This window comes from Sus scrofa, chromosome 11 (assembly GCF_054392235.1).
Source record: "Sus scrofa isolate SSC_HxYL_T2T_F1_AM1 chromosome 11, Sscrofa_HxYL_maternal_Yorkshire_Landrace_v2.0, whole genome shotgun sequence".
Classification (NCBI taxonomy): domain Eukaryota; kingdom Metazoa; phylum Chordata; class Mammalia; order Artiodactyla; family Suidae; genus Sus; species Sus scrofa.
The window spans coordinates 58,410,440-58,435,506 of record NC_139393.1 but is presented as its reverse complement, the minus strand read 5'-3'; the positions used below and the strand labels follow the sequence as shown (position 1 = coordinate 58,435,506).

The following is a 25,067-nucleotide window of genomic DNA, read 5'->3' as shown; positions in this document are numbered from 1 at the left end:
TCCTTTCTCCTTCAGCTTTCCTCTTCCCTTTAAATAGAAGTTAACAGTCACTGAGGGCTTACTATTTGCTAATTATTGTGCGTTCATTGTATGTGAACTAGGTTCTCTTATTCCAGTTTTAAAGATGAAGAAATCGAGTCTTAGGAAGATTAAGTAATACACTTCTTTTATAGCTAATAAATGATGGAGAGAGGATTCAAAAGACATTTCTTTTCCAGAATTTTGTTATGTATTGTGACGTACTGCCTTTCTCCATTTCCTTTATGTATGTTGAAATCAAAGGTTGAATGTGATTCCAATTCTTCCAGAAAGCCGCTTTCCACTGCTTCACAGTTGGAAGCAGTGACTCTCTCATGGCTCTTCTCTCCTAGCACTTGTTAGCATTGTTTATGACACTTATCACTTGCAAATTTGGTTAGTTCATACTTGTTTTAGTGTTATTATTAGAGTCTTAAGGTCCTTGAAAATAAACTCCAAATCTTAAGTGTTTTCCTATTCTGTATAGCACCTAGCACAATGCCTTGTATGTGGTATAACACCTGAGTTTCACTTTGTATACCCATGACCTAAGGAGAGAGAAGAGGCATTTGTGTAAAACTTTTATTTTAGAGAAGCAGATGTGTGAGTAGTTTGAAGATTTACTAATCTCTGGGTCTGTTTCTCTTTATTTTTACTTTATAGCACTTTCAGATTAGCTAAAGTTTGAGAGACTTTTTAAGGGGGAAAGGACATTGAGGAGTATTAACATTTCCTCATTAAAGTATTGGTGAAGGTTGCTGTGTGCAAGATTGCTCAGCTCCATGGAGTTGTCCAAAAAATTATGTATGGTAATTGTAGTCTAGTGAATTTTCCAGCTGGTGGAAGAGGTTTCCTATAATTAAGGGCTAAAGTATTTTTCCTGACCTTCATTATCGCGTTTTACTGCTGCAACTTCTGTTGGCTTTTCTATCTGAGTGATGAATAGTTAAAATGTGTTTAGCATTTTTCTATCTGTTTTTAGCAATTTCTTTGGCCTTTGGTACTTCTCAAATAAAATTATTTTATATGTATAAACCAAGATATAGGGATAGTGTTATGACCAATGGAAAATAAGATATTCCGTGTACGTATTGAGAATGACTAACTCAAACTTGAGCTAAACGTAGGCTTCTAGGAATTTTTTTCCTTCCTCCTGCTTTCTTAGTCCCAGAGAATAGAGAATAAGTGAAAGAAATGAGTGGATGGTAAACATTTCCTACCAAATTCCTCACTACTCTCCTTCTGTCTTGCTTCTGTGGAAAATTTCCTTTTCAGTTTACAGACTAACTTTTGAAATAAAAGTTTATTTTAAACAGGGTTATATTTAATGTTTTATGTATGTATGAAACAGTGAAGTACATATATGTCATTGGTTCTTCCTGAGATATTTTGCCTAAGAACAATTTTTCTTTCTCCTTTTTTTTTTTTTTTTTTTTGTCTTTTGTCCTTTTAGGGCCACACCAGTGGCATATGGAGGTTCCCAGGTTAGGGGTCTAATCCAAGCTATAGCTGCAGACCTACACCACAGCCACAACAACGTCAGATCCTTAACCCACTGAGCGAGGCCAGGCATCGAACCCGAAACCTCATGGTTCCTAGTTGGATTCGTTAACCACTGTGCCATGACAGGAACTCCTCTCTCCTTTTTTTACATAATTGGTATGTAATGACTTGGAGGTTATTCTATATAATGCTTTTGAATTTGCACCCCTTTTTAAGACTGTATCATGTTTTAACGTAATAGATGATAATTTAACCATCCTTTATTGATTAACTGAACAAATAGTACTATGGTGTGTATATTTACCATGTGTCTATTTATAATTAACATAAACAGATCACTGCATAAGTTTGAAAGTTATATACACCTATGTAATCACCATATAAAATAAGGTCTTGGAGTTCCCATTGTAGCTCAGTGGGTTAAGAACCTGATGTAGTCTCCGTGAGGATGCATATTTGATCCCTGGCCTCACTCAGTAGGCTAGGTCACAGATTGAGCTTGGAACCTGTGTTGCAATGGTTGTCATGTAGGCCAGCAGCTGCAGCTTCATCTCCTAGTTCGGGAACTTCCATATGCTACAGGTACTGTGGCCTTAAAAAGGAAAAGGAAAAAAAAAAGGTGACTTGGCGTATTGGTTGATAATCAGTTAACTGTATAAGTCTGTTTCTGGACTCTGTCCTAGTCCAATGATACTTATTTATTCTGATGCTTATACCACATTCTCTTGACTATTTGACTTTATAATAAATAGTCTTGAAATTAGGTTATGTAAGCCCTCTCAGTTAGTCCTTTTATTTTATTTATTTTTCAGCTGACCTCGAGGCATAGGGAAGTTCCCAGGCCAGGGGTTGAACTCCAGCCAGAGCTGTGACCTATGCCACAGCTGCAGCAGATTCTTAACCCATTGTTTATATCTTATATCATGGCTGGGGATTGAATCCATACCTCCACAGAGACAAGCTAGATCATTAACCCTCTGCCACAGTGGGAACTCCTCAGCTAGTTTTTTTTTTTTTTTTTAAAGATTGTTTAGGTTTTGCTGGATTCTTCTCCTTACCCTATAAAGGTGAGAATCAGCCTGTCAGTATCTGCAAGAAAGCTTGTGGGATTGTTGATAGGGATTGTGTTGAATGTAGAGAGCAATTTTTGAGGAATATCTTCATATTTAGTCTTTCAGTTCATGAATGTAGTATATCTCTCCATTTATTCAAATTAATTTCTCCCAGCAACATTTTGTAGTTTTTCATGTGGTGTTCTTATACATCTTTTGCTAGTTTTTTCCCCCCCTGGGTGTGTGATCTTGTATAAAAGCCTTTCAAAATTTAATTTTCCAGTTTTAACTGTTAAATTTTTAGAAATATGATTGATGTTTGCATATTGACCTTGTATTCTGCAACTTTCTAAGTATACTTATTAGTTGTAGTTTTTGGAATTTCTTGTACCCATCATGTCATCTATGATTAATGACAGTTTAACTCTTTGATTTTTTTAATGGCTTCACTTATTATTATAGTGGCATATTGGCCTGTATTCTGCAACTTTCTAAGTATACTTATTAGTTATATCAATATTAGTACCAATGATGACATCTGTGATTAATGACAGTTTTACTTATGATTTTTTATGCTTTCATTTCTTACTATAGTGGCTAGGAACAACAGTACAAGTGAAATTGAAGTGGTAGGAGTGGACATCCTTGTCTTGTCTTGGAAGAGACTTAATGTTTCAGTATCAAGTGCTATTAGTGCTGGGTTTTTTATAATTGCCTTTTATCAGATTGAGGCAATTCTTTTGTATTCTTAATTTGCAGAGCATTTTGTTGGGACAGGGTGTTGAATTTGTCAAATTCTTTCTCTCTTTATTGAGAAGGTCATTTGGGTTTCCTCTCTTTTTATGATAATACTGTATATTACATGGATTGATTTTTAAATGTTAAGCCAGCTCTGCATTCCCGAGGTAAACTCTGCTTGGTCATGATGTATTATCCTTTTTATACATATTGCTGAACTTGATTCGCTAATACTTTAAGACTTTTTGCTTCTGGTTATGAGGGCTATGTGAATTTTGTTTTTTCTTAAAATGTTTGGTAGACTTCACTGATAAAGCCATCTGGGACCAATGATACTGCTTTTTAAATTACAAAATCAGTTTAATAGGTATAGGTCTATTTAGGTATTCTGTTTTTTCTTTCGTCACTTTTGGTAGTTTGTTTTTCAAGACTTTTTCTCTTAAGTTGCCAGATTTGTTGACCAGGAGTTGTTTGCATTGTTGCATTACTATTCATATGATGACTATAAACTGTTGTGATGCTCCTCACCCCTTTTAAAAAATTATACTTGATGTTGGTTATTTTACTCTTATTTTCTTGGCCAGTTTTGTTAGTAGTATCTTTTCCAAGAACAGTAATAATTTTGTTCATTGTTTTCTGTTCCAGGATTTTTTATTTCCCTTTTTCTGCTTACTTTGAGTTTAATTTGCTGGCCTTTCTCTCTCTTTTTTTTTTAAAGGTAGAACCTTAGGTCATTGATTTTACATCTTTCTTTTAGTTTCAAAAGCTGGGGCCCCAGAGGTAAAGCACAGGCAGATATCCAAAATCTTGTCACTGCTGAGATTCCAGCCCCTATGAAAGGGGAACTCCTGATAGTACCCTCAACACATTGGAAGCCAGTGGTGAACGGAATCAAACTGGGCTGCTTACAAAGCCCAGAGCCATGTCAGTTACAGAACAGTTAACTCCACTCTGGTGGCATAACAAAAGAAAGGGCATGTCCTTTATTGAAGATAAATTTTTGTTTACCTCAGTCTCCACCTTAGTGGTTTTTTTTTTTTTTTTTTGACTGAGATGTTTCAGTATAAAATCAAATAACAAGGAACTCAAAATAGTAAGAAAATAATATCCATATGAGAAGAGATAGTCAACACAAGTACATCCAGAGATGGCCCAAATAGTAGAAGTATTAGGCAAGTACTTTAAAATAACTATGATAAAAATGCTAAAGAATTAATTAGAACTTGTGGACAATGTGCATAAAGATATGGGGAACTTTATGGAAGCTATTAAAAAGAACTAGATTGAAAAACCTAGAAATGAAGATTATGGTAACAGAAATAAAGAATTTGCTTTATAACATTCTGGACATGATAGGGAAAAACAGCAGTGAACTTTGATACAGGAAAATAGAAAATATTCAAACCAAAAGCAAAGGGACAAAAATAACTTTAAAAGATATATCTGAGTTCCGTAGGACAGTATCAGACAGTCTAAAGTACAAGAAACTGAAGTCTTGAAAAAAGTAAAGTGAGGCAGAAAAAAGTGTTTGAAGTCATAATGACCAAGGACTTTCCAAAACCAATGAAAGGGAGTTCCGGTCGTGGCGCAGTGGTTAACGAACCCGACTAGGAACCATGAGGTTGCGGGTTCGGTCCCTGCCCTTGCTCAGTGGGTTAACGATCCGGCGTTGCCGTGAGCTGTGGTGTAGGTTGCAGACGCGGCTCGGATCCCGCGTTGCTGTGGCTCTGGCGTAGGCTGGTGGCTGCAGCTCCGATTCAACCCCTAGCCTGGGAACCTCCATATGCCACAGGAGCGGCCCAAGAAAATGGCAAAAAGACAAAAAAAAAACAAAAAACAAAAACAAAACCAATGAAAGATATCAAAACACAGATCCAAGTCGGCAAAACTAAGTAGGATAAAACACACACATACACAGCCTCAAACATATCATAAACTGTTGACCAAATAAAAAGAATCTTAAAAGTGGTCAAAGAGAGAAAAAAGACTCAAATGGAGGCTGATTTCTCATCAAAATCAATGGAGGACAGTGGCATCAGGACAGTATCATAAAAGAGCTAACATGTACAACCACACAATACTTAAAAACACAAGAATTGGAGTTCCTTTCTGGACTCAGTGGTTAAAGAACCCAGCTAGGATCCATGAGGATTCAGGTTTGATCCCTGGCCTCACTTAGTGGGTTAAGGCTCCAGCATTGCCGTGAGTTGTGTAGGTAGCAGACGGCTCAGATCTGGTGTGGCTGTGGCTGGCAGCCGTCGCTCCGATTAGACCCTTAGCCTGGGAATCTCCATATGCTGTGGGTGTGGCCCTAAAAAGCAAACAAAACAAAACGAAACATTTATAAAAATCTAAATGAGGTCAGTTATTACAAATGAAAAACATTTGAATATTTCAGATCCTACAGTAGCACTAATAGCAGTTCAGCAGATCATTGGTTGCTCTTTTAATGTAGATTTGAATGTAACAAAAGTGCTTTGAGACCTATAACTGAGAACCTTTATAGGGCATATTTAAAAGAGGCTGTCAGTGTGACCTTTGTTATTTACATATTTATTTTTCCCTCCTCTTTCTTTTTAGGGCTGAACCTGCAGCATATGGAAGTTCCCAGGCTTGGGGTGGAATCTGAGCTGCAGCCGCTGGCCTACACCACAGCAATGCCAGATCAGTGCCACGTCTGTGACCTATACCACAGCCAATAGCAACATTGGATCCTTAACCCACTGAGCAAGGCCAGGGATCGAACCTGCATCCTCATAGATGTTAGTCAGATTCGTTTCCGCTGAGCCACAGTTGGAACTCCTATATTATTGTCTTGAATGATAGCTCAAGTACTTTACTTTTTTAAAAAAGTTTTCTGGGAGTTCCCGTCGTGGCGCAGTGGTTAATGAATTCGACTAGGAACCATGAGGTTGCGGGTTCGGTCCCTGCCCTTGCTCAGTGGGTTAACGATCCGGCGTTGCCGTGAGCTGTGGTGTAGGTTGCAGACGCGGCTCGGATCCCGCGTTGCTGTGGCTCTGGCGTAGGCTGGTGGCTACAGCTCCGATTCAACCCCTAGCCTGGGAACCTCCATATGCCGCGGGAGCAGCCCAAGAAATAGCAACAACAAAAGACAAAAAAAAAAAAAAAAAAGTTTTCTTTCTAACAGGCACCCTATGAAAGAGATGGATTCTATTTTGAAAACTACTTTATAAACTCGTACTTATAAACATTCTCCGAAGTTTTTCAAGCGCTTTCTCAAATTGGATTGTGTTAAAGTTTGAAGCTTCTTATGACATTGAGTGCCCAAGTTGGAAGAACAGTTATGTTTTATGAGGAATTATGACTATTCATTATGGTTAGGAAAAGTTTTTTGACTCCAACTCACCTTTGTTTTCAATTTAAGAGGTTTTATTGCCATCCCTAAATGGTTGGACATTTTAGAGACTAGGTTATAAGATACTGGGGAAGGTCAAAGTAGTGGAGTAACTTAGATCTCTTTTTAAGAATGAAACTGTGGTGTTTAGAGATTTGATTAGGTTGTAACATTTTGGAGACAAGACTAAATAGCAATTTTTTATTCTAATTTTAAGAATGAGTTGTTACAATGCCCGAATTTGAGCTTTGGCTGGCTTTGGTAAGAGGTAGGAAGAAAGAGGTAACATTCTTAGAACATTATGTACTGAATATGCTGAGGGCCATCTCAGCAGTCAGGATATGGAAGAAATGGCAGCTAAGAAGGACTCGTCAAAATGCTTGTGACTTTTTTTTAAACAGCTTGTGACTTTTTTTTAAACAGCTGCACCCAGGGCATGTGGAAGCTCATAGGCTAGGGATTGCAGGTCAGAGTTGCAGATGCAGTCCATGCTGCAACTGCAGCAACGCTGGATCCTTTAACCCACTGGCCAGACTGGGACTCGAACCCGTGCTTTCTGCAGCAACCCAAGCTGCTCCAGTTGGATAACTTACTGCACCACAGTGGGAACTCTGCTTGGGGACTTTTTTTTTAATTTAATTTTCCCACTGTACAGCAAGGGGATCAAGTTATCCTTACATGTATACATTACAATTACATTTTTCCCCCACCCTTTGTTCTGTTGCAACATGTGTATCTAGACAAAGTTCTCAATGCTACTCAGCAGGATCTCCTTTTAAATCTATTCTAAGTTGTGTCTGATAAGCCCAAGCTCCCGGATCCCTCCCACTCCCTCCCCCTCCCATCAGGCAGCCACAAGTCTTTTCTCCAAGTCCATGATTTTCTTTTCTGAGGAGATGTTCATTTGTGCTGGATATTAGATTCCAGTTATAAGTGATATCGTATGGTATTTGTCTTTGTTTTTCTGGCTCATTTCACTCAGGATGAGAGTCTCTAGCTCCATCCATGTTGCTGCAAGTGGCATTATGTCATTCTTTTTTATGGCTGAGTAGTATTCCATTATGTATAGATACCACTTCTTCCGAATCCAGTCATCTGTCGATGGACATTTGGGTTGTTTCCATGTCCTGGCTATTGTGAATAGTGCTGCAATGAACATGCGGGTGCACGTGCCTCTTTTAAGGAGAGTTTTGTCCGGATAGATGTCCAAGAGTGGGATTGCGGGGTCATATGGAAGTTCTATGTATAGATTTCTAAGGTATCTCCAAACTGTTCTCCATAGTGGCTGTACCAGTTTACATTCCCACCAGCAGTGCAGGAGGGTTCCCTTTTCTCCACAGCCCCTCCAGCACTTGATATTTGTGGATTTATTAATGATGGCCATTCTGAGGTGGTATCTCATGGTAATTTTGATTTGTATTTCTCTTATAATCAGCGATGTTGAGCATTTTTTCATGTGTTTGCTGGCCATCTGTATATCTTCCTTGGAGAAATGTCTATTCAGGTCTTTTGCCCATTTTTCCATTGATTGATTGGCTTTTTTGCTGTTGGGTTGTATAAGTTGTTTATATATTCTAGAGATTAAGCCCTTGTCAGTTGCATCATTTGAAACTATTTTTCTCCCATTCTGAAAGTTGTCTTTTTGTTTTCTTTTTGGTTTCCTGCTTGGGAACCTTCTTATTCACCTTTTGTGGTATCTGTGACAGCTCTTTGAACTTGTAGCACACCTTAATACTTAAACTTAGGTTTGACCTAAACTGAGAATTGTTTTTTTTTTTTATGAGTTTTCCTTGATATGCCTCTGATTTGGTATATTGTTACATAGTGTGATAATTAGTAGATACTTTTTTTTTTTTTTTTTTTTTTTTTGTCCTTTTGCCTTTTCTAGGGACGCTCCTGCAGCATATGGAGGTTCCCAGGCTAGGGGTCTAATCGGAGCTGTACTGTAGCTGCCGGCCTATGCCAGAGCCACAGCAACGCGGGACCTGAGCCGCATCTGCAGCCTACACCACAGCTTACGGCAACACCAGATCCTTAACCCACTGAGCAAGGCCAGGGATCGAACCCTTAACCTCATGGTTCCTAGTTGGATTCGTTAACCACTGCACCACAACAGGAACTCCATTAGTAGGTACTTCTAACCAGTGTGATTGGTTCTAAGAAAAAGGTAGACATATGTTACCTAGTCTGAAACAGACAAGCACACCAGTAGTAACATTTTAACAGTGGTAGAAATATGTACAGATCTTAAGGTTTGGCAGTTCAGGAAAAATATGTAAAATGTTTCTACTTATAAGAATATAGTTATTCTTTATCCTTCCTAAAGGCTCAAACTTTGTTCATGAGTGTTCAGAAAAGGGAATTCTATGGCTCTTGAAAAAGACCTAGAGGAAAAAAAATTGTTTCAGATTACATACTGAATTAGTTTTTAATTCAGTTAACTGAAATTCCTGGGAATGAGAGTAGGGGAGGGAGTGCAGTGATGGTGAAAGCTTAGCATCTTACTCCTAAAAAATGACCCACTTTGTCAGATTATATGATTCAGTGCATTTGTTTTAAAAATGAGGAAACTGAAGCTTGGGGATAAAATACTAACCTAGTATTACATAACTAATGAATAGGAATTAGAAATATGAAGACCCCTGGTTTGTGGAGTTCATTTTAGTGCTTTTTTTTTTTTTTTCTTTTTTTTTTTTTTTTCCTTAATACCAGACTGCATCAAGGAAAAGTTGACACTGGCTTAGAAGACAACATATATTTGAAAGGGAATAGTGCTTCGAATATAGTAAGTAGGATTTCCTATTGTGGCTCAGCAGTAATGAACATGAGAATGTGAGTTTGATGCCTAGCCCCGCTCCGTGGGTTAAGGATCTGGTGTTGCCTTGAGCTGCATTGTAGGTCACAGATGTGGCTGGGATCTGGTGAGCCTGGCCGTTAGTGTAGGCTGGTAGCTGCAGCTCCAATTCAGCCCCTAACCTGGGAACTTCCATATGCTACAGGTGCGGCCCTAATATATATATATATATATATATATATATATATATATATATGTTTTATATATAACCCCCATGTAAGGGGTTAGAATAGGCATCTTAGAACTTCAAGTTTTTATTATATTCCATCCTTTAGTAATCCATTTGTTTCTGTGTTTGGCAGGTAAATGAAGTGTTTCTTACTTATAAGCATATTTGTAATTATTTCTAATTTGGCAGAGCAGCTTTTTTGTCAGATGAGAAAACTGAAGCTTATTTTCCTTAGTTTGAGGTTTGTGAGCTGGAATATGTTATAACAATTTCCCTTTTTAATTAAAAATTCAGTGTGATTTGGTAACAGTATTGGAAAACTGTTGTGTCAGTATTAGAAAGGGACCTAGAAGTGAATATATACTATACAAACAGCATTAGCCAGACTTTTTTTTTTTTTTTAAAGAGTTTGTGGGGAAACACTGTTAGAGTTTAATTGGAAACAGTGACAGGACTAGGTTTTTCAGATTTCTAGTCTTAGTGATGTTCTTTTGGATAATTCTGCCCCTTCTTGGTCAAGAAAGAAAATAGAAAATGGTCCCTAGCATCTTTTCTCTCTTAGTAATTGAAGGGATGAAGTGCTTCACTGATCTGTTTTGTAACTAGGTAGATATGAATCCACGTGTAAGTAACTGAAAGTATGGCTTTTGGAAGCCAGAGCCTTTTCCGAGAGAATTCAGTTCTTACTCAACTGAATTAGAATGTAAGACATATAAGAAATAATTGAGTTTTGTTGTGGGCTCCCATATCAGCATTTCACCTGCAGTTCCTTTTTTTTTTTTTTTCTTTTTAAAGAGAGAGTTCATTGACATGATTCTTTAACCACAGCTGTCTGTGCTTAGTTTGCTGTTTGGGCCACTGCTTTTTGCTTTGAAGAATATACAGTCTGATTAGTGGGTTTTATCTTTGGGAAGACTGATTTTGTCTTTGACTTAGATGCTTACTAGATACTTCCTGAATAACTTCTAAAGCAGCATTCTCAAATGTGTGAGGACTGGTGGGGTTTCTTCACCCTTTTCTGGAGTGTATGAGGTTCTCACTTTTTGCAAAAAAAGTGTCTGTGTGAGCCCAGATTTTCTTCATATATTTAAACCAAAACAGCGTATCACAACAGTGAATGTAAAAGTAGATGTAAGAATTGGTTTTCTATTTAAGCCAGACATGAATGGTATCTCCATCAAAACAAAAGCGAAACATTGGCAGTCTTCTCACTAAATTTTTATTTTGTTGTGGAAATAGGACTCTTTTTTTTTTTTTTTTAAATAAAAATAGGGTACAAGTTTCCTCCGATATCTGAAAGTAGAGTGTTCTTTGAAAACTTCCGTTAAGCCGAAATGGTGTAAAGTGAAGAAGCAATTTGTTGCCTTAGGACTTATCTTGTTAATGGATGCACAAAATAAATGGAGATAAAACACATGCTCACAAATCAGTTCAAAGCTATGGTGGCTTGATGCTGAAATGCCTAGTGTAGTTCCTGGGGAAGGAGCTTGGTGGTGCCACTCTTGCTGCTTAGGATGCCAGCTACCTCTATGTGACTCGCTATAGAAGAAATGCTGGATGCTATTTTTGCTTTTCATCTTTTCTCATAAAAGGAAAATCCTTTTGGGATTTCTTGTGGTTAGTGAAAACAGTTTCCAAAAACAGTGAAAACAGTTATTTTGTAAAAAGCTTCTCAAAGTGGCATAAAACAGGCTTTTGAAAAGCAGGTAATACCTATGTTTATTAGTTTCAGGTGAAGCTGTTAGTTTTTGAGCTCTGTCATCCCTGCCCTGCAGTGGGGATATTGCTCAAACTGGGAAAAATCAGTCATTTTCAAGGATCAATGCTCTGGGAGACAGAGGAGGTTCTTTTCTCTGGCTTCACTAGCTGTCAGAATAATGTAAGCCTAGAACTCCGCAGAGCTGTCTTTGTTGCCATGTGCAGAGCACCTGCCCCAAATGAAGCAAATTCAAAAGAAAGCAGAATGGAAAGGGAGTGTCCTGGTAAAATCATTTGAACTCCTGAATCCAGCTATTCCTAAAGTCAGTCCTACTATTGAACTTCCCATTTATATCAATAATTTCCTCCTTTTAATTACTCCTTCTACCCCTGCCCCCCTATTTATATTAAGTTGTAATGGATTTCTTGTTATTTCAAACTGTATTAGTAATTTAGAATTTTCTCATTTTTAAAAATTTAATTAATATGGTAAATAATGGTGATATAGCCCTTTTAAATAAAATTTCTTTGGGGTTCTCTGTAATTTTTAAAGTGTAAAAGGATTCTGAGACCAAAACTTTTGAGAACCACTGCTCCCAGGGTAAGACAGAATTGCTGTCATTTCTTGTGGGTAATATAAGGGGATGAAAGGACTATCTGAATATTTTCAGTATTACAATGACATGTTTTGTGATAAGTTTTTGCAGTGTTAAGAGGTGGTTTGTATGATGCTCATGCATGGATCATGTTTAAATATGCTTATTTTGTGATTTTGTGATATGAAGTGGTTATGTAATAATTCTTAATGAATAACTTGTGCTGTTAACTAAATGCTGCATACAAATAATCTATTTTTGTCTCTTTATTTGAATTGACTGAAGCTTATGATGGCAGTTGAATTTTTCAATGTACATAGTATGTTTGTTGCAATGGAATTTGGTTTTTTTAAAAGAGTAGTTTTAAGTGCAGGATAATAATTGTATGACTGATGCAAATTAGATATTTTTCTTGAATATGAGGTAAAAATTTGGTAGGAACAGATGTGGGTGTATATCCGTGTTCTAAAGTTACTGAGTTAACATATTTAAATTTAATTTTTAATTCCCACTGCCACCTCCAGCTCCTCCTCCTCCTCAAGATTACTGGAAATGGAAGCTTGGGTTAAATTTCATCAGTTATCTTCCCTGAATTTCTAAAGCCTCCAAGAAACTTGAGCAAAACAAAACAAACTTCTTTTTGAAATATTCTACTGGAGTGTTAGCTTCTTTTTACTGTACTGTCTCATTACTAATTTGAAAGTACTAAATTATAAAGTAAAATCTAGTGTGATGAGTGTGTTAGGATTAATTAGAACCTTTATATCTAGGGGTGATTTTTGATTCATGTTTTTTTGAAGTCTTTCTTAAAATTAAGTTCTTTGGGGAGTTTTCTTTTTTTAATAATGTTTGATTTTCTCATTGCTTTGGCTTCTCTTATTTAGTGTATGTGCTCCCTTCCCCAGATACAGCTGGAAGAGAATGACCCTCTTAGATGTTCACCTCATGCTTTTCAAGAACATCATTATTAGGTTTATCCTTAGCACTGTTTATTCAGAGATAAAATTTTATCTTTATAAAGCCTTTAAAATCATTGGTTTGAAAGACTTCGTAGTGATCTGGATATTTAACTTGTTAGAGTTCATTAAAGTAGATAATTTTATTAAAAAATTTTTTTTTGGCTGCACCCGCGGCATATGGAAGTTTCCCAGCCAGGGATTGAATCTGAGCTACAGCTCTGATCTATACCACAGCTGCGGCAATGGCAGATCATTAACATGCTGTGCCACAGTGGGAACTCCCAAAGCAGTTAATTTTAAATCCCTGCAGAGGTGCTAGATTAGAAATCCAAATGTTCATGAATGCTTACTTTACTCCATCCCACTGGATCCCTGTCTCTCATGCTCCAAGTAGATACCACCTCAGGCCTTTTCTGTTAGGCTCCCTCTGCCTAGGCTGGCCCTTTTCCAGAAAGCCAGAAAGCTTGCTTGAACTCCATTCTGTTCTCTGTTTAAATTCTGATCTTTGTTTAAATATTAGATCCCTGTTTAAATATCAGTTCATCAGAGTGCTTCCCTGTGATCTAATCTAATATCTACTCATTCATTCCTTCTCACTCCCTTTTCTTCCCATCGTTCCTCCTCTTCTGTATTTTATCCCCTTACTTTGCATTATTTCTCTTCAGAGCACTGTCTACATGAGAATACCTTATGTATTGTCTGTCTCCTCCCTATACGCCAGTGTAAATTCTGTGAATGCAAAGGGACTTTATTTTTTTCAAAGTTGTATCTTTAGGATCTACAATGGTGCCTGACATTGTAGGTGCTTATTAAATATTTTTGCAAGATAAAGGTTATATTGGAAGATAATCAATAAACTGTTGTAAAGTTTTATTCCCAGAACTTTATGAAGATGGGAAAGAAAGGGTTCCTGACAACTGAGCTAATGGTCTAGTGAGATTGGTACATATATTCTCTTTGTCTCCCTTTCAGTATTGTCTTAAGGTACTGTGTGAGGCTCAAAGGCTACACATATGCGTAAGAAGTTCTGTTTTTGGATTTTGATAATATTTTTGATAAAACTCTTTCATAGTGTGTATTTTATCTATAGTATAGTGTAGTTTTAAAAAATTATGGAATTCTCTTATGACGGGGGCTAAGGGATCTGGCATTGTTACTGCGGCCGCTCAGGTCGCTGCTGTGGCACAGGTTTGATCCCTGGCTTGGGAACTTCCACATGCTGCAGGCACCCCTCCCCCCAAAAATTGTTACTAATATTTATAGATCAGTAATTGAAAAGAATGCTGTATTAGCTGGTATATTATACATCTACACAATATCCCACGAACAAATTAAACCTAGGAATTATACTCTTTGGGGTTTGTGAGGGATTCACTGTCTATCTAGTGCTTATCTGCCAGGGGCTGTTAAGTTTATGTTTGAGGCCATTCTAAAGATGGAGAATTCACTTTCTTTCAGGCACTTTATTCAGCCTTTGGGAGGCCTCTGATTATTAAAAAAATCCCATCTCTATTTTAAGCCAAAATCTGATGTTTCCCCTTACTGGTTCTAATTATATCCCATGGAGGATTTATTGAATAAATGTAATCCTTCTAACTTGTGATACCTCTTCAATTATTTGAATATCTACCAAGTTCACTCTGACATTTCAAATTTCCAAGCTGAGAATCCCTAGCTAGCTATGTGATAATGATAACCATTTACCATTCTGGTCATTTTCTAAGAGTGTTTGAGTTTGTTTATATATTTATAAAAAGTGGCACCTAGAAGTGAAAGCAGTGGCACCCCTGCTGCACAGAGAAGCTATACCATTTCCTCCCTAGTTCTCAATTTTATATTTTCTTGCATCTTTATGATTTGTTTTCCTCCAGTCATTCCCTACTTTATCTCATTTGAGTTTCATTACTTAAAATACTTAGTTACTCCCCTTTTACCCCACCTTGCACATGCTGTTGGTAAGTCGTGGTTTCCTTATTCTGTAGTTTCTGGTTTTCTTTGTATTTTCCTTCTCCCCCCCCGCCCCCGCCCCAAACACTCATATACAGAAGGGCAATTGGAGTTGGAACACTGTATGGTCAGAATCATACTTTATGGGCAGATAATGTTTTTTTCTGGGCTTAGAAGTACTTATGGAACAAAGAATTAGTGGGAACTTAGCCTATTTTCTAAGGTAGGAGTGAAGTTTGTCACTCTTTCAGCCTTTTTTCTTTGTCCTTAACATATTCAGAATCTGAGTCTTTTTTCTCTCCCTGATCTGAAAGATTTCGGCCCCACTTTTCTTTCATGTTTCCAGAATGCTAGTAGTATAGTAGAGGGTCAAGAATAGCTCTGATGAGATAATGTATCATTCAGATCACAAATGTCAACAGCAGTATCAACTGTTATAGTAAAGTATCTCATGAACAGTCTTGTTTAGAATAAGAATATAATTTCGTTTTGATTTGAATTTAAACATTTCATTAAATTTTGCATAGCAGGTTATTATTGCTAGATATTCAGATGAAGTAGCATTGGTCCTTTTAATTAAGATACATAGAAGAGAGAATGCACAGTTTGCTTTTTGTCCCTGATCTGTAACATTTTGGTATATTATTAAACTTCTGTAGTTCAGATTATCTTTTACTTAGCTATAATTTATAAGTACGTCCTTTTTTTGTTTAGTTTTCAAAAGCATTGAAACAAAGATGAAATGGCTTCCTATAAGACTTAAGAAAATTTATTACCTCCCAAATGCATATTCACCTGTTTTGCCATTAAATATGAAATTATAAACCTTGCTTCTACTGTGTACTTTGCAGTCCAACAAATTTCAAGAAGTAGTTTGCCTCTCAGGCTATTTCAGATATTTAGCATTTTTGTGTATAATATTGTGTTAATTTATTGTGGTTTGTTGTGGCTTTTTTTGCTTCTTGATTTGATATGAATTGAGTTTAATAGATGTTGAGCAAAGATTGTTCAGGAATTTTACCTTGCTTTTTATAGAAGATGAATTTATAGTCTAGATCATAATAATTTAAAAAATCACAAAGGTCTTTCTCCACATTTTTTATCTGCTAACATTTTAATTCTCTTTTAAAGTGTCTTTTAAATAATGGAGGGGAGTTCCCATCGTGGCGCAGTGGTTAACAAATCCGACTAGGAACCATGAGGTTGCGGGTTCGGTCCCTGCACTTGCTCAGTGGATTAACGATCCGGCATTGCCGTGAGCTGTGGTGTAGGTTGCAGACGCGGCTCGGATCCCGCGTTGCTGTGGCTCTGGCGTAGGCCGGTGGCTACAGCTCCGATTCAACCCCTAGCCTGGGAACCTCCATATGCCTCGGGAGCAGCCCAAGAAATAGCAAAAAGACTAAATAAATAAATAAATAAAGGAGGGAATGGAATAGATTGGTGTTTAGCCAAGAGAAATGTAAAGTGATGGTTATTCTAAAGTCTGTTATTAAATTGAAAATTCACTGCAACTATCAAACCAATATTCAGTCAAATTACAGCATTTGGGCTCAGTGTAGAGAATATGAATTTGTTCATTAAGAGTAGTTGTAATAAAACAGTATAACCTAGTGATAGTATTATATATCACAGTGATTCTCAGTAAACTGAAGTATGTTTAGCTTGTGTCTAATTAGGTTAATGTTTAGTTGGTTGTATTTATTTGGGTTACCTAACAGGAATAGTGTTTTGTGGTTTCTTATGCAGTGTTACCAGATAGCTAGATATAGGTATATCTGTAGATATATCACGAAGTTATTGTCCCATTTCTTTATGCTTATTTCATCACAGATCTAATACTTCCGTGCTCATGATAAACATGAAAAAAATTAACTTACCACAAATCATTTTGTCTGCATTTAAAAAGTTGTTGGTGTAAGGTAAATAAATTGAAATAAATTTCAAAGAGAAAGTGTTTAAAAACCTCACATATCATTGAAATGAATTTTTTCCTCCTTTTAAAATTATAACTAACTTCAAGTCTTTGTAAATAAATGGAACTAGATCTATGAGAAAAGTTGATTTATGATTGCTAACAAATTACCCTGAAACTTAGCAACACAGCAGACATTTATCATCCATGACATTCATCATTCCTGTGGGTCAGAAATTTGGAGCAGGTTAGCAAGGTATTTCTGTCTCAGTCTCTTATGAGATTGTAGTCAAGCTCTTGGTCAGTGCTGCAGTCTTTTCAAGGTTTCACTGAGGCTGTAGAATCAACTTCCATGCTCACTCGTATGTGGCTATTGTCAAGAGACCTTAGTCTTCCCTGGAACCCTCGTTTCGTAGCCACATGGTGCTCTCTGTAAGGCTGCTTAAGTGTCCTTGAAGTGTAGCAGCTGATTTTTCTAGAATAAATGATTCCAGAAAGAGAGCAAGGCGGGTGCCACAGTGCCTTTTATGACCCAAACGGTGTCTGACCTTAAAAGTCAAATACTATCACTTCCGATGTATTCTCTTTGTTTTAGAAGCAAGGTGCTAAATTGAGCCTACTTTCAAAGGGTGGGGAATTGGGGTCTCTACCTTTTCAAGGGAAGATGGAAGAGTTTGAAGACACAATCACCACAAAGGTGCACACTAGGCAGTCTTCCTTAATAGAGTAATTCTCAACTCTGACACTATCAGACTTATCTCCACAGCTTTTATAAGACAAAACAAAATGCAGGTGGTTGATTTAGACCTATCGATTCACCTGCAGTCAGATTTTCCTTAGGTGTATCTGCTGTGCAGCCAAAGTTGTTCACTGTCTTTAAGTTGTAGTTTTTGATTTAGTAACATGTCACTGCCAAACTTTTGTAGAATTGTTACATTCCGGCTATGTATGGGAATTAAGGCTTTTTGGAAATGTATTAAGTAATTTTTAGCTTTAATGTGTATGGTTTGCTTATTAATAGTCTAGCATTTGACTTTTGGTAGAACATATGGAATCTCTATTTTGTGTTTATTATTGTTAGAGTTAAAATTGCTGACAGTTGTTAGAATAAAGAGCAATAAAAATAAATTGAAGGATGTCATGTATCAAGTATGTTTTTCCTCAGATGAGCTATTAAGATATCCTATCCCCCCTCTACTTGTAGTCATCTCTCCCATATATAATTCCCTAATATATTTGTCTTTTTTAAAAGCCATGATTGGTAATTCTTTTTGTGTCATCTGTATCCTTCAAAAATCTGATTTTATGAGCATTATTTATGTTATTGGCAAGGAACTAAGCCAAGCTAGAAAATTAAATCTAAGCTGGTGTGGGAATGGATTCTAAGTTGAAATTTTGCCAAGTTGTTGACATAGAGGACTAGTAGAAAGTGAGGCAGATATAGTTGAGGAATTTAGAGGTTGTTTGAAATAATGGACTCTGAGGGGAGAGTAGCAGAGGAAGTGAGCAAAACTGCCTTGGACAGCAACTAAGGATATAAGGAGGCGTTGGTTAGAGAGTTGGTGGCTATAACTGGATGTTTATATCACCAACTATATTGAAGGCCTGATTTTGGGGTAGCTCATTGTAAGGGACTATCTGGTGTAGTAGTTAAGAGTGTGGATTTTGGAGTAAGAAATTTAATTTTAAATCTTAGTTCTGTTACTAACTTATATGGGGTTTTGGACAGTTTGCTTAGCTTTTTTTCTGAGACTTGGTTTCATTAATAAAATGATTGTTAAATACAGTGTATAAAGTATGGAGCACAGTTCATGGCACAAATGAGGTTTCAGTAAGTGTTAGTGGTTAGCTATTGCTATTACTTTATTGTTATTTATCCTAAGTTGTAAAGTGATCTTTAATTAAATAGACAATTTTAGATCAGTTGAAAAATAATTATCTACTTTTTAAAAATTGGTTGGGTTGTGGTTCAGGCATCAAAAACTTTGCTGATCCTGTTTCTTTTTCACTTTAACTTCTCCCTCTCTGCCCTCTTCAACAAGTAACCATAGTTATTTGTTTATACTTCTACATATTTTTTATTCATACATAAGCCAATCCAAATATATAATCTTATTTTCTCCCCACACAGATGATAACATTGCTTTCTATGAGCCAGATGCTTGTTACGTATAACTCAGACTATCATATTGAGTAAGTTAGTCTGTTACTGGAATTTGTAGAATGTGCAGTTGATTATGACTCAGTTTCCTTCAACATTACTTTTTTATTCAGCTGTGATGCAGATCCATCAGCCCTGGCAAAATATGTTCTTGCTTTGGTAAAGAAAGACAAAAGTGAAAAAGAGTTAAAGGCCTTATGTATTGATCAACTGGATGTATTTCTTCAAAAAGGTAAGATCTTTGGCTTAAAAATACTACTTTAATAAGTTATTTACAATAAGATTCACAGAGTATTAAAGGAGGTCATTCTTAAAGAATGATGATTTTTTTTCTTAAAAGATTAAGAAAATGACTGAAAGATTTTGCTGCTTAGGAACCTACTTTGAATGTTATATAACACAGTGCTTCTCAACTTTTTTCACTTTGCCAGCATCTTGATAATGATAATATTTCTGTTTGGCACATTGGGCAGAATATACAGAGACTAGTCATGGCTGGTAGTGACTTACCCAGAGTCTTTGTCATTTTAGCTCTTAGTACCCTGAGAACTGAATGGATCAGTATCCCTATGAGACTTGTGATATAGCACATTAGTTGGGAAGCTATTGGTCTTAGTATAGTTTTTTAGATTTATAAAAGTCAAAGTATATTTCATCATATTGAAATTTGATATGGAGATTAAATATCTTAGCAAATATCTTTTAATCTATGGCGTTTTTGGTTTTATTTTCAGAGACACAGATATTTGTAGAAAAGCTTTTTGATGCTGTGAATACAAAGAGTTATCTACCTCCTCCAGAGCAGCCATCATCAGGAAGCTTAAAGGTAGAATTTTTTCAGCACCAAGATAAAGATATAAAAAAAGAAGAGGTAAGAATTTGTGTTAAATTTTACATGTTCTTTAAAAATGTATTTGGAATAATTAAACTAAGTTTTATTTTTTGTATCCATTGGGAGTCCTCAGGACCATCACCAGGTCTGTTTCACAAGGACCACTCACAGGACTGAGCCTAAGGTCATATTCACAGCTATGATTCTTACGGTGAAAGGATACAGAGCAGAGTCAGCAAAGGGAAAAAAGTGTATACAAAGTTGGGGGGAAAGTAGGGACAGACTTCCAGAGGCCTTTTCCAGTTGAGTCAGACAGGATGCATTTAACAAATAGTGGCAGCATGTGTGAACCAGGAGGCGCATTAGAGATAGTGCCCAGGGTTTTTATTTAGGTCTGGTTGACTGGTCACATAGGTTCCTTCAGCCTTGTATATACCAAAATTTCAGAGTCTGAGGAGGAAAGCAAATGTTCAGCATAAATCATATTGTTTATCCAGACAGTTCAGGCATAGTGAGCTATTATTTCCAGGGAATGATGAGAACCTTCCAGAAATCAGAGTTTGCAGATTCTAGCCAAGGGCAACCTTGTCAGTAGCCCTTTCTAAAGATAACAGTCTCAGGCCTGATTTTTAACTCTTCTGCACAGTATCCTAAGGACTCTTATTATCTGTGTTCTATGAAAATAATTAGATTGACAGTAAATCTTTTTGCTTCTCCCTACATACATATTGTAGGGTACTATTTTTTTATTTTTTTATTTTTGCTTTTTAGGGCTGCGCCCATGGCATATGGAAGTTCCCAGGCTAGAGGTCAAATTGAAGCTACAGCTGCCTGTCTACACCACAGCCACAGCAACTCAGGATCTGAACAGTGTCTGCAGCTTACACCACAGCTCATGGCAATGCTGGATTCCCAACCCACTGAGCGAGGCCAGGGATTGAACTGGCACCCTCATGGATACTAGTTGGATTTGTTTCTGCTACTCCACAACAGAACTCCCAGTAGGGGATGGTTATTAAGATAGTCAAATAAAAGGACTTTCACAGAACAATGGAAATGATTTTATACTTCAGAGGTTTTGAAGGTTTTACTTTTTTTTTTTTTTTTTTTTTTGTCTTTTGTCTTTTGTTGTTGTTGCTATTTCTTGGGCCGCTCCCGCGGCATATGGAGGTTCCCAGGCTAGGGGTTGAATCGGAGCTGTAGCCACCGGCCTACGCCAGAGCCACAGCAACTCGGGATCCGAGCCGCGTCTGCAACCTACACCACAGCTCATGGCAACGCCGGATCGTGAACTGAGCAAGGGCAGGGACCGAACCCGCAACCTCATGGTTCCTAGTCGGATTCGTTAACCACTGCGCCACGACGGGAACTCCGGTTTTACCTTTTATACAAGATTACTATTCTTGTTTAACAACCATATAATAATTCAAATCTCATCTATATGATGTTTAAAGATTGTAAATTTAGCAAAAATGTTGACAATTAAGCTATTGTGTAATATTTCTGTGGTTAGCCTATTTTTAGGTCAAGTCCATTAAAATTTTGCCTTTCCTAGCCATTGCTTTGTGATCTTAAAAATATTACTTTTTCATCCCTTTTCCTCTGCCCTGAAATGGAAATATTACAGGGTTATTGTAAAGGAACAGTACAAATAGTATTTGTGAAGCACTTGGAAGAATGTGGCACAAAGTACATTCTCAATAAATGACAGTTGCTGTTAATTGTTGAGAGATTGTTGTGTGGTGGGTGATGTGGTTGTGACCTTTGATTTTTTTTTTTCTCACCGATCCTCTTTTTTTTTCCAGATTATGTAAGACAGATTTATTATGTAATAATATATTTATGAATTTATTATATAGTAATTCACAAATGTATTTTTATCTCTATACTGAACATATTTACACACATGTATGTGTATATAGCTACTTAAATATACACATAAAACACCCCAATCATGTCTGTCTGCAGGGGAAGACCAGAATTAATTTTAAAACTGCATGTTTGTACCTAACAGATTCTGTTAGTAAGGGAAAAATGAGGTAGTGGATATTATTTTCTTGGCAGCTGCTTATGCCACATAGAGATATGTAATAATCAATTAAAATTTTTCCCATTGATGGAAATCTTGGTTGGTTCCAGAATTTTTTTTTACAGATAATTGCAAATTATATTTTAATTCTTAAAAAAAACTTTAGTAAATCAGGGACTCTTGCTTTGAGAAGCAGTAAGAAGTCTTCCCTCCAAATGAATTAATGGTGAAGCCTGTCTTATAACTGTTGATAGAATAATATTTCACCACAGTTGTCTTAACCAGTTGTGAAGGATATTTATTCCTCATCTTTCAGACCTGAAATGTCAGGTGGTAGTCTGGATTTTAAATGCTGTGGGTGTTATAAAAGTTTCCAGTTGGGCATGTACTCTGGAGTATGATGATCTGTCTACATAAATTACTTGAAAGAGTGCATGGAAGCAAAGAGAAGGGGAAAAGCACATCAAGAGGGCTTTATTTGTTCCCAGTATTTTTCATTTGTTTGTTTTAAATGGGTAGGAGGAGTAGAAAAAAATACTTAAAGAAAAAAAAAGGCACACTGTTAAAAGAAGGCTTTTAGTAAATATTGTTTCTCTTGGAGTTCTCTTGTGGTACAGTGGGTTAAGGATCCAGCCTTGTCACTGCAGTGGCTTGGGTTGCTGCTGTGGTGTGGTTCGATCCCTGGCCCAGAAACTTCTGCATGCCATGGGTGTGGCCAAAAAAATAAAAGCACTGTTCCTCAGAGTTTGATCTGTTGATAGGATTTCCATTTAATTTTATCATCCAGTGTTGGATATGTGACAGTGAGAGGCTTTTACCCAGAGGGATGCTGAAACACCTGGCATAAAATGGGACATGTTTATGCCATCTGTAGACTATCTGCATCAGACTATCTTAGGGTTTTTAGTAAAAATCAAAATCTTGAGCTCTGTCCTATTTATAGACATGTATATTCAGTATTTCCTCAATTTATCCTCTAAATCCTTCCCCCGCCCCCCATAATACCAATCAGTGTCCTGTAGAACCAGTTTTTGGGGCAGCATGGAAAACTCCAGCCCAGAGAAAGTAGCATTGATCAAGGGAATGTTTTCCAGGGCTGGTTTCTATAAATTATATGATATGAACTGTAGGAAAGGAATATATATGTCATACTGCTAAGAGAAGCTAGAGAACTGGTTTCACTTTATATATTGTTTTCCCAAATGTTTTCTTTTTCTATGACTTGGTTAGTTCTATTGCTTTCTCCCTTATCCTCTAATGTGTTTGCTGCCAGACCAAATCCGTAAGACCAAAACATGAATGGACTTTTGAAAGAAGGAATAAAATTTGCTTTCCACCAATTATGTAAATATGAGGACACTTGCTTAAAATGTTTTCTCACTACTGTTATCTAAGATAAACATGTATGAATTTGTTTACTATATACTTGAACTTTTTAGCAAGTCTGTCTTTTATTGTTAAACGATTGTATTTAGAAAGTTATTTTGAATGCTCTCTCAAGAAGAATGTACTGCTCCTTTATTTTAATATCGGTCAAGTCATTGAAACAGTAATATGTCAAGGAATATCTGCTGTTAAACTTACACACCTTTTTCTTTGTATATCAGATCACAAAAGAGGAAGAGCGAGAGAAGAAGTTTTCTAGAAGGCTAAATCATAGTCCTCCTCAGTCAAGCTCCCGATACAGAGAAAATAGGTGATTGATTATTTAAACCATGTTCAATATTTGGACATTGCTTATCTTTTATATGAATATTTAGAATTGATTTTCTTTTATATAAAGGCAGCTAATACCTACTCTTTTTTATTGGTCAAGGAGAGTATAACTCAGTTCTTTTCTACCAAGAATATCTAGGTGAGATGTGTAAGTCCTCAGAGTGGGATTGAGGACATTGCTTGGCATGCATTAGTCATTGCTATTATTTTTATACCTAATTTCAAATTCCATTGAAGTCTTTTTTTTGTGTGTGAGGGGGTGGAGGCCACATCTTCAGCATGTGAAAGTTGCAAGGCCAGGGATTGAACCTATGCCACAGTGGTGACCCAGGCTGCTGTAGTAACGATGCCAGATCCTTAACCCACTGCACCACAAGGGAACCCCCTAGCAAAGTCTTAACATACAACCTTTTTCTGCCCAAAGTTTCCCTTTAGTATGAATAAATTATTTTCCCCATTAAGGCTTCAAAAGCATTGAATGGCATGTGTGTGATATTAACCTATAAATATGAGATAATGTATAAGACACTATACTATAGGACATATGTATAGATTCCTAAATATATAAATATATGGCTTTGTTTATGAAACTAGGGATTAAGACTTCAAAAGAGTTATTATATATTTTTATTCTTTAAAGGGGTTTTAAAGCACGTAAGCAGATAATGTTCAGGTTTTTGGTTTGATTTCCTATGTTTGTATTCTGATGTTGGGATAAAGAATCACGTTACATGAATAAAATAGAATTTTTGCATTTAGTTGGAGTTTTTCCTGTATCCACTTAAAAATTGTTTTTATAGAAGTGATCATATATTTCTTTAGAAGTCGTGATGAGAGGAAAAAAGATGATCGTTCTCGCAAAAGAGATTATGATCGAAACCCTCCCCGAAGAGATTCATACAGAGACCGGTACAATAGAAGACGAGGACGAAGTCGCAGTTACAGCAGGAGTCGGAGTCGAAGTTGGAGTAAAGAGAGGCTTCGTGACAGGGATAGGGATAGAAGCAGGACTAGAAGCAGAAGCAGGACACGAAGCAGGGGTAAATAATTCGTATATATGTATATTTTGGTTGATGCATTTATTGTGAAAAAATTTTGTATTTGAGGTTTTTAAAAATTATTTAAATTTTGTCAGTGTTATCTTCATTTTCTTCTATTTTGATATATTCTGTAGTCCAAGCAAATACTTTTTAAAAATATAAAATTTTTATTTATTTATTTCTACCTTTTTAACCACACCTGCAGCATATGGAAGTCCCAGGCCAGGGATTGAACCTACTCCATAGCAGTGACAGTGTAAAGATTCTTAACTGCCAGGCCACCAGGGAACTCCCTAAAAAGTTTATTTGATGCAAATTAAAACCATAATGAATTACCACTGCACAACCATCAGAGTGATCAAAATTCAAATGATTGACTCTACCCAGTCTTGGTGAAGATGGTGATAAATAAGCTGGAACTCTTTGGAAAACACTTTGACAGCATCTTAAAAATGTTAAGCCTAGAGTTCCCATTGTGCCTCAGCAGA

General features: G+C 36.7%; 1 protein-coding gene across 50 annotated transcripts in view; it reads left to right on the top strand.

Moving 5' to 3' along the window:
- The window catches only part of RBM26 (RNA binding motif protein 26), an 83,046-nt gene that overhangs the window by 7,068 nt on the left and 50,911 nt on the right, over window positions 1–25,067 (top strand). For 49 of the 50 annotated variants that reach the window (XM_001925971.6, XM_084982068.1, XM_084982048.1 and 46 more), the window contains exons 2-5: window positions 19,076–19,194; window positions 19,697–19,833; window positions 23,431–23,519; window positions 24,362–24,579. In XM_001925971.6, coding sequence (XP_001926006.1) covers window positions 19,076–19,194; window positions 19,697–19,833; window positions 23,431–23,519; window positions 24,362–24,579 — 563 coding nt within the window. Of the gene's footprint in view, window positions 1–18,937; window positions 18,995–19,075; window positions 19,195–19,696; window positions 19,834–23,430; window positions 23,520–24,361; window positions 24,580–25,067 lie in introns of those variants that run through there. The other variant, XM_084982039.1, reaches the window with a different exon arrangement.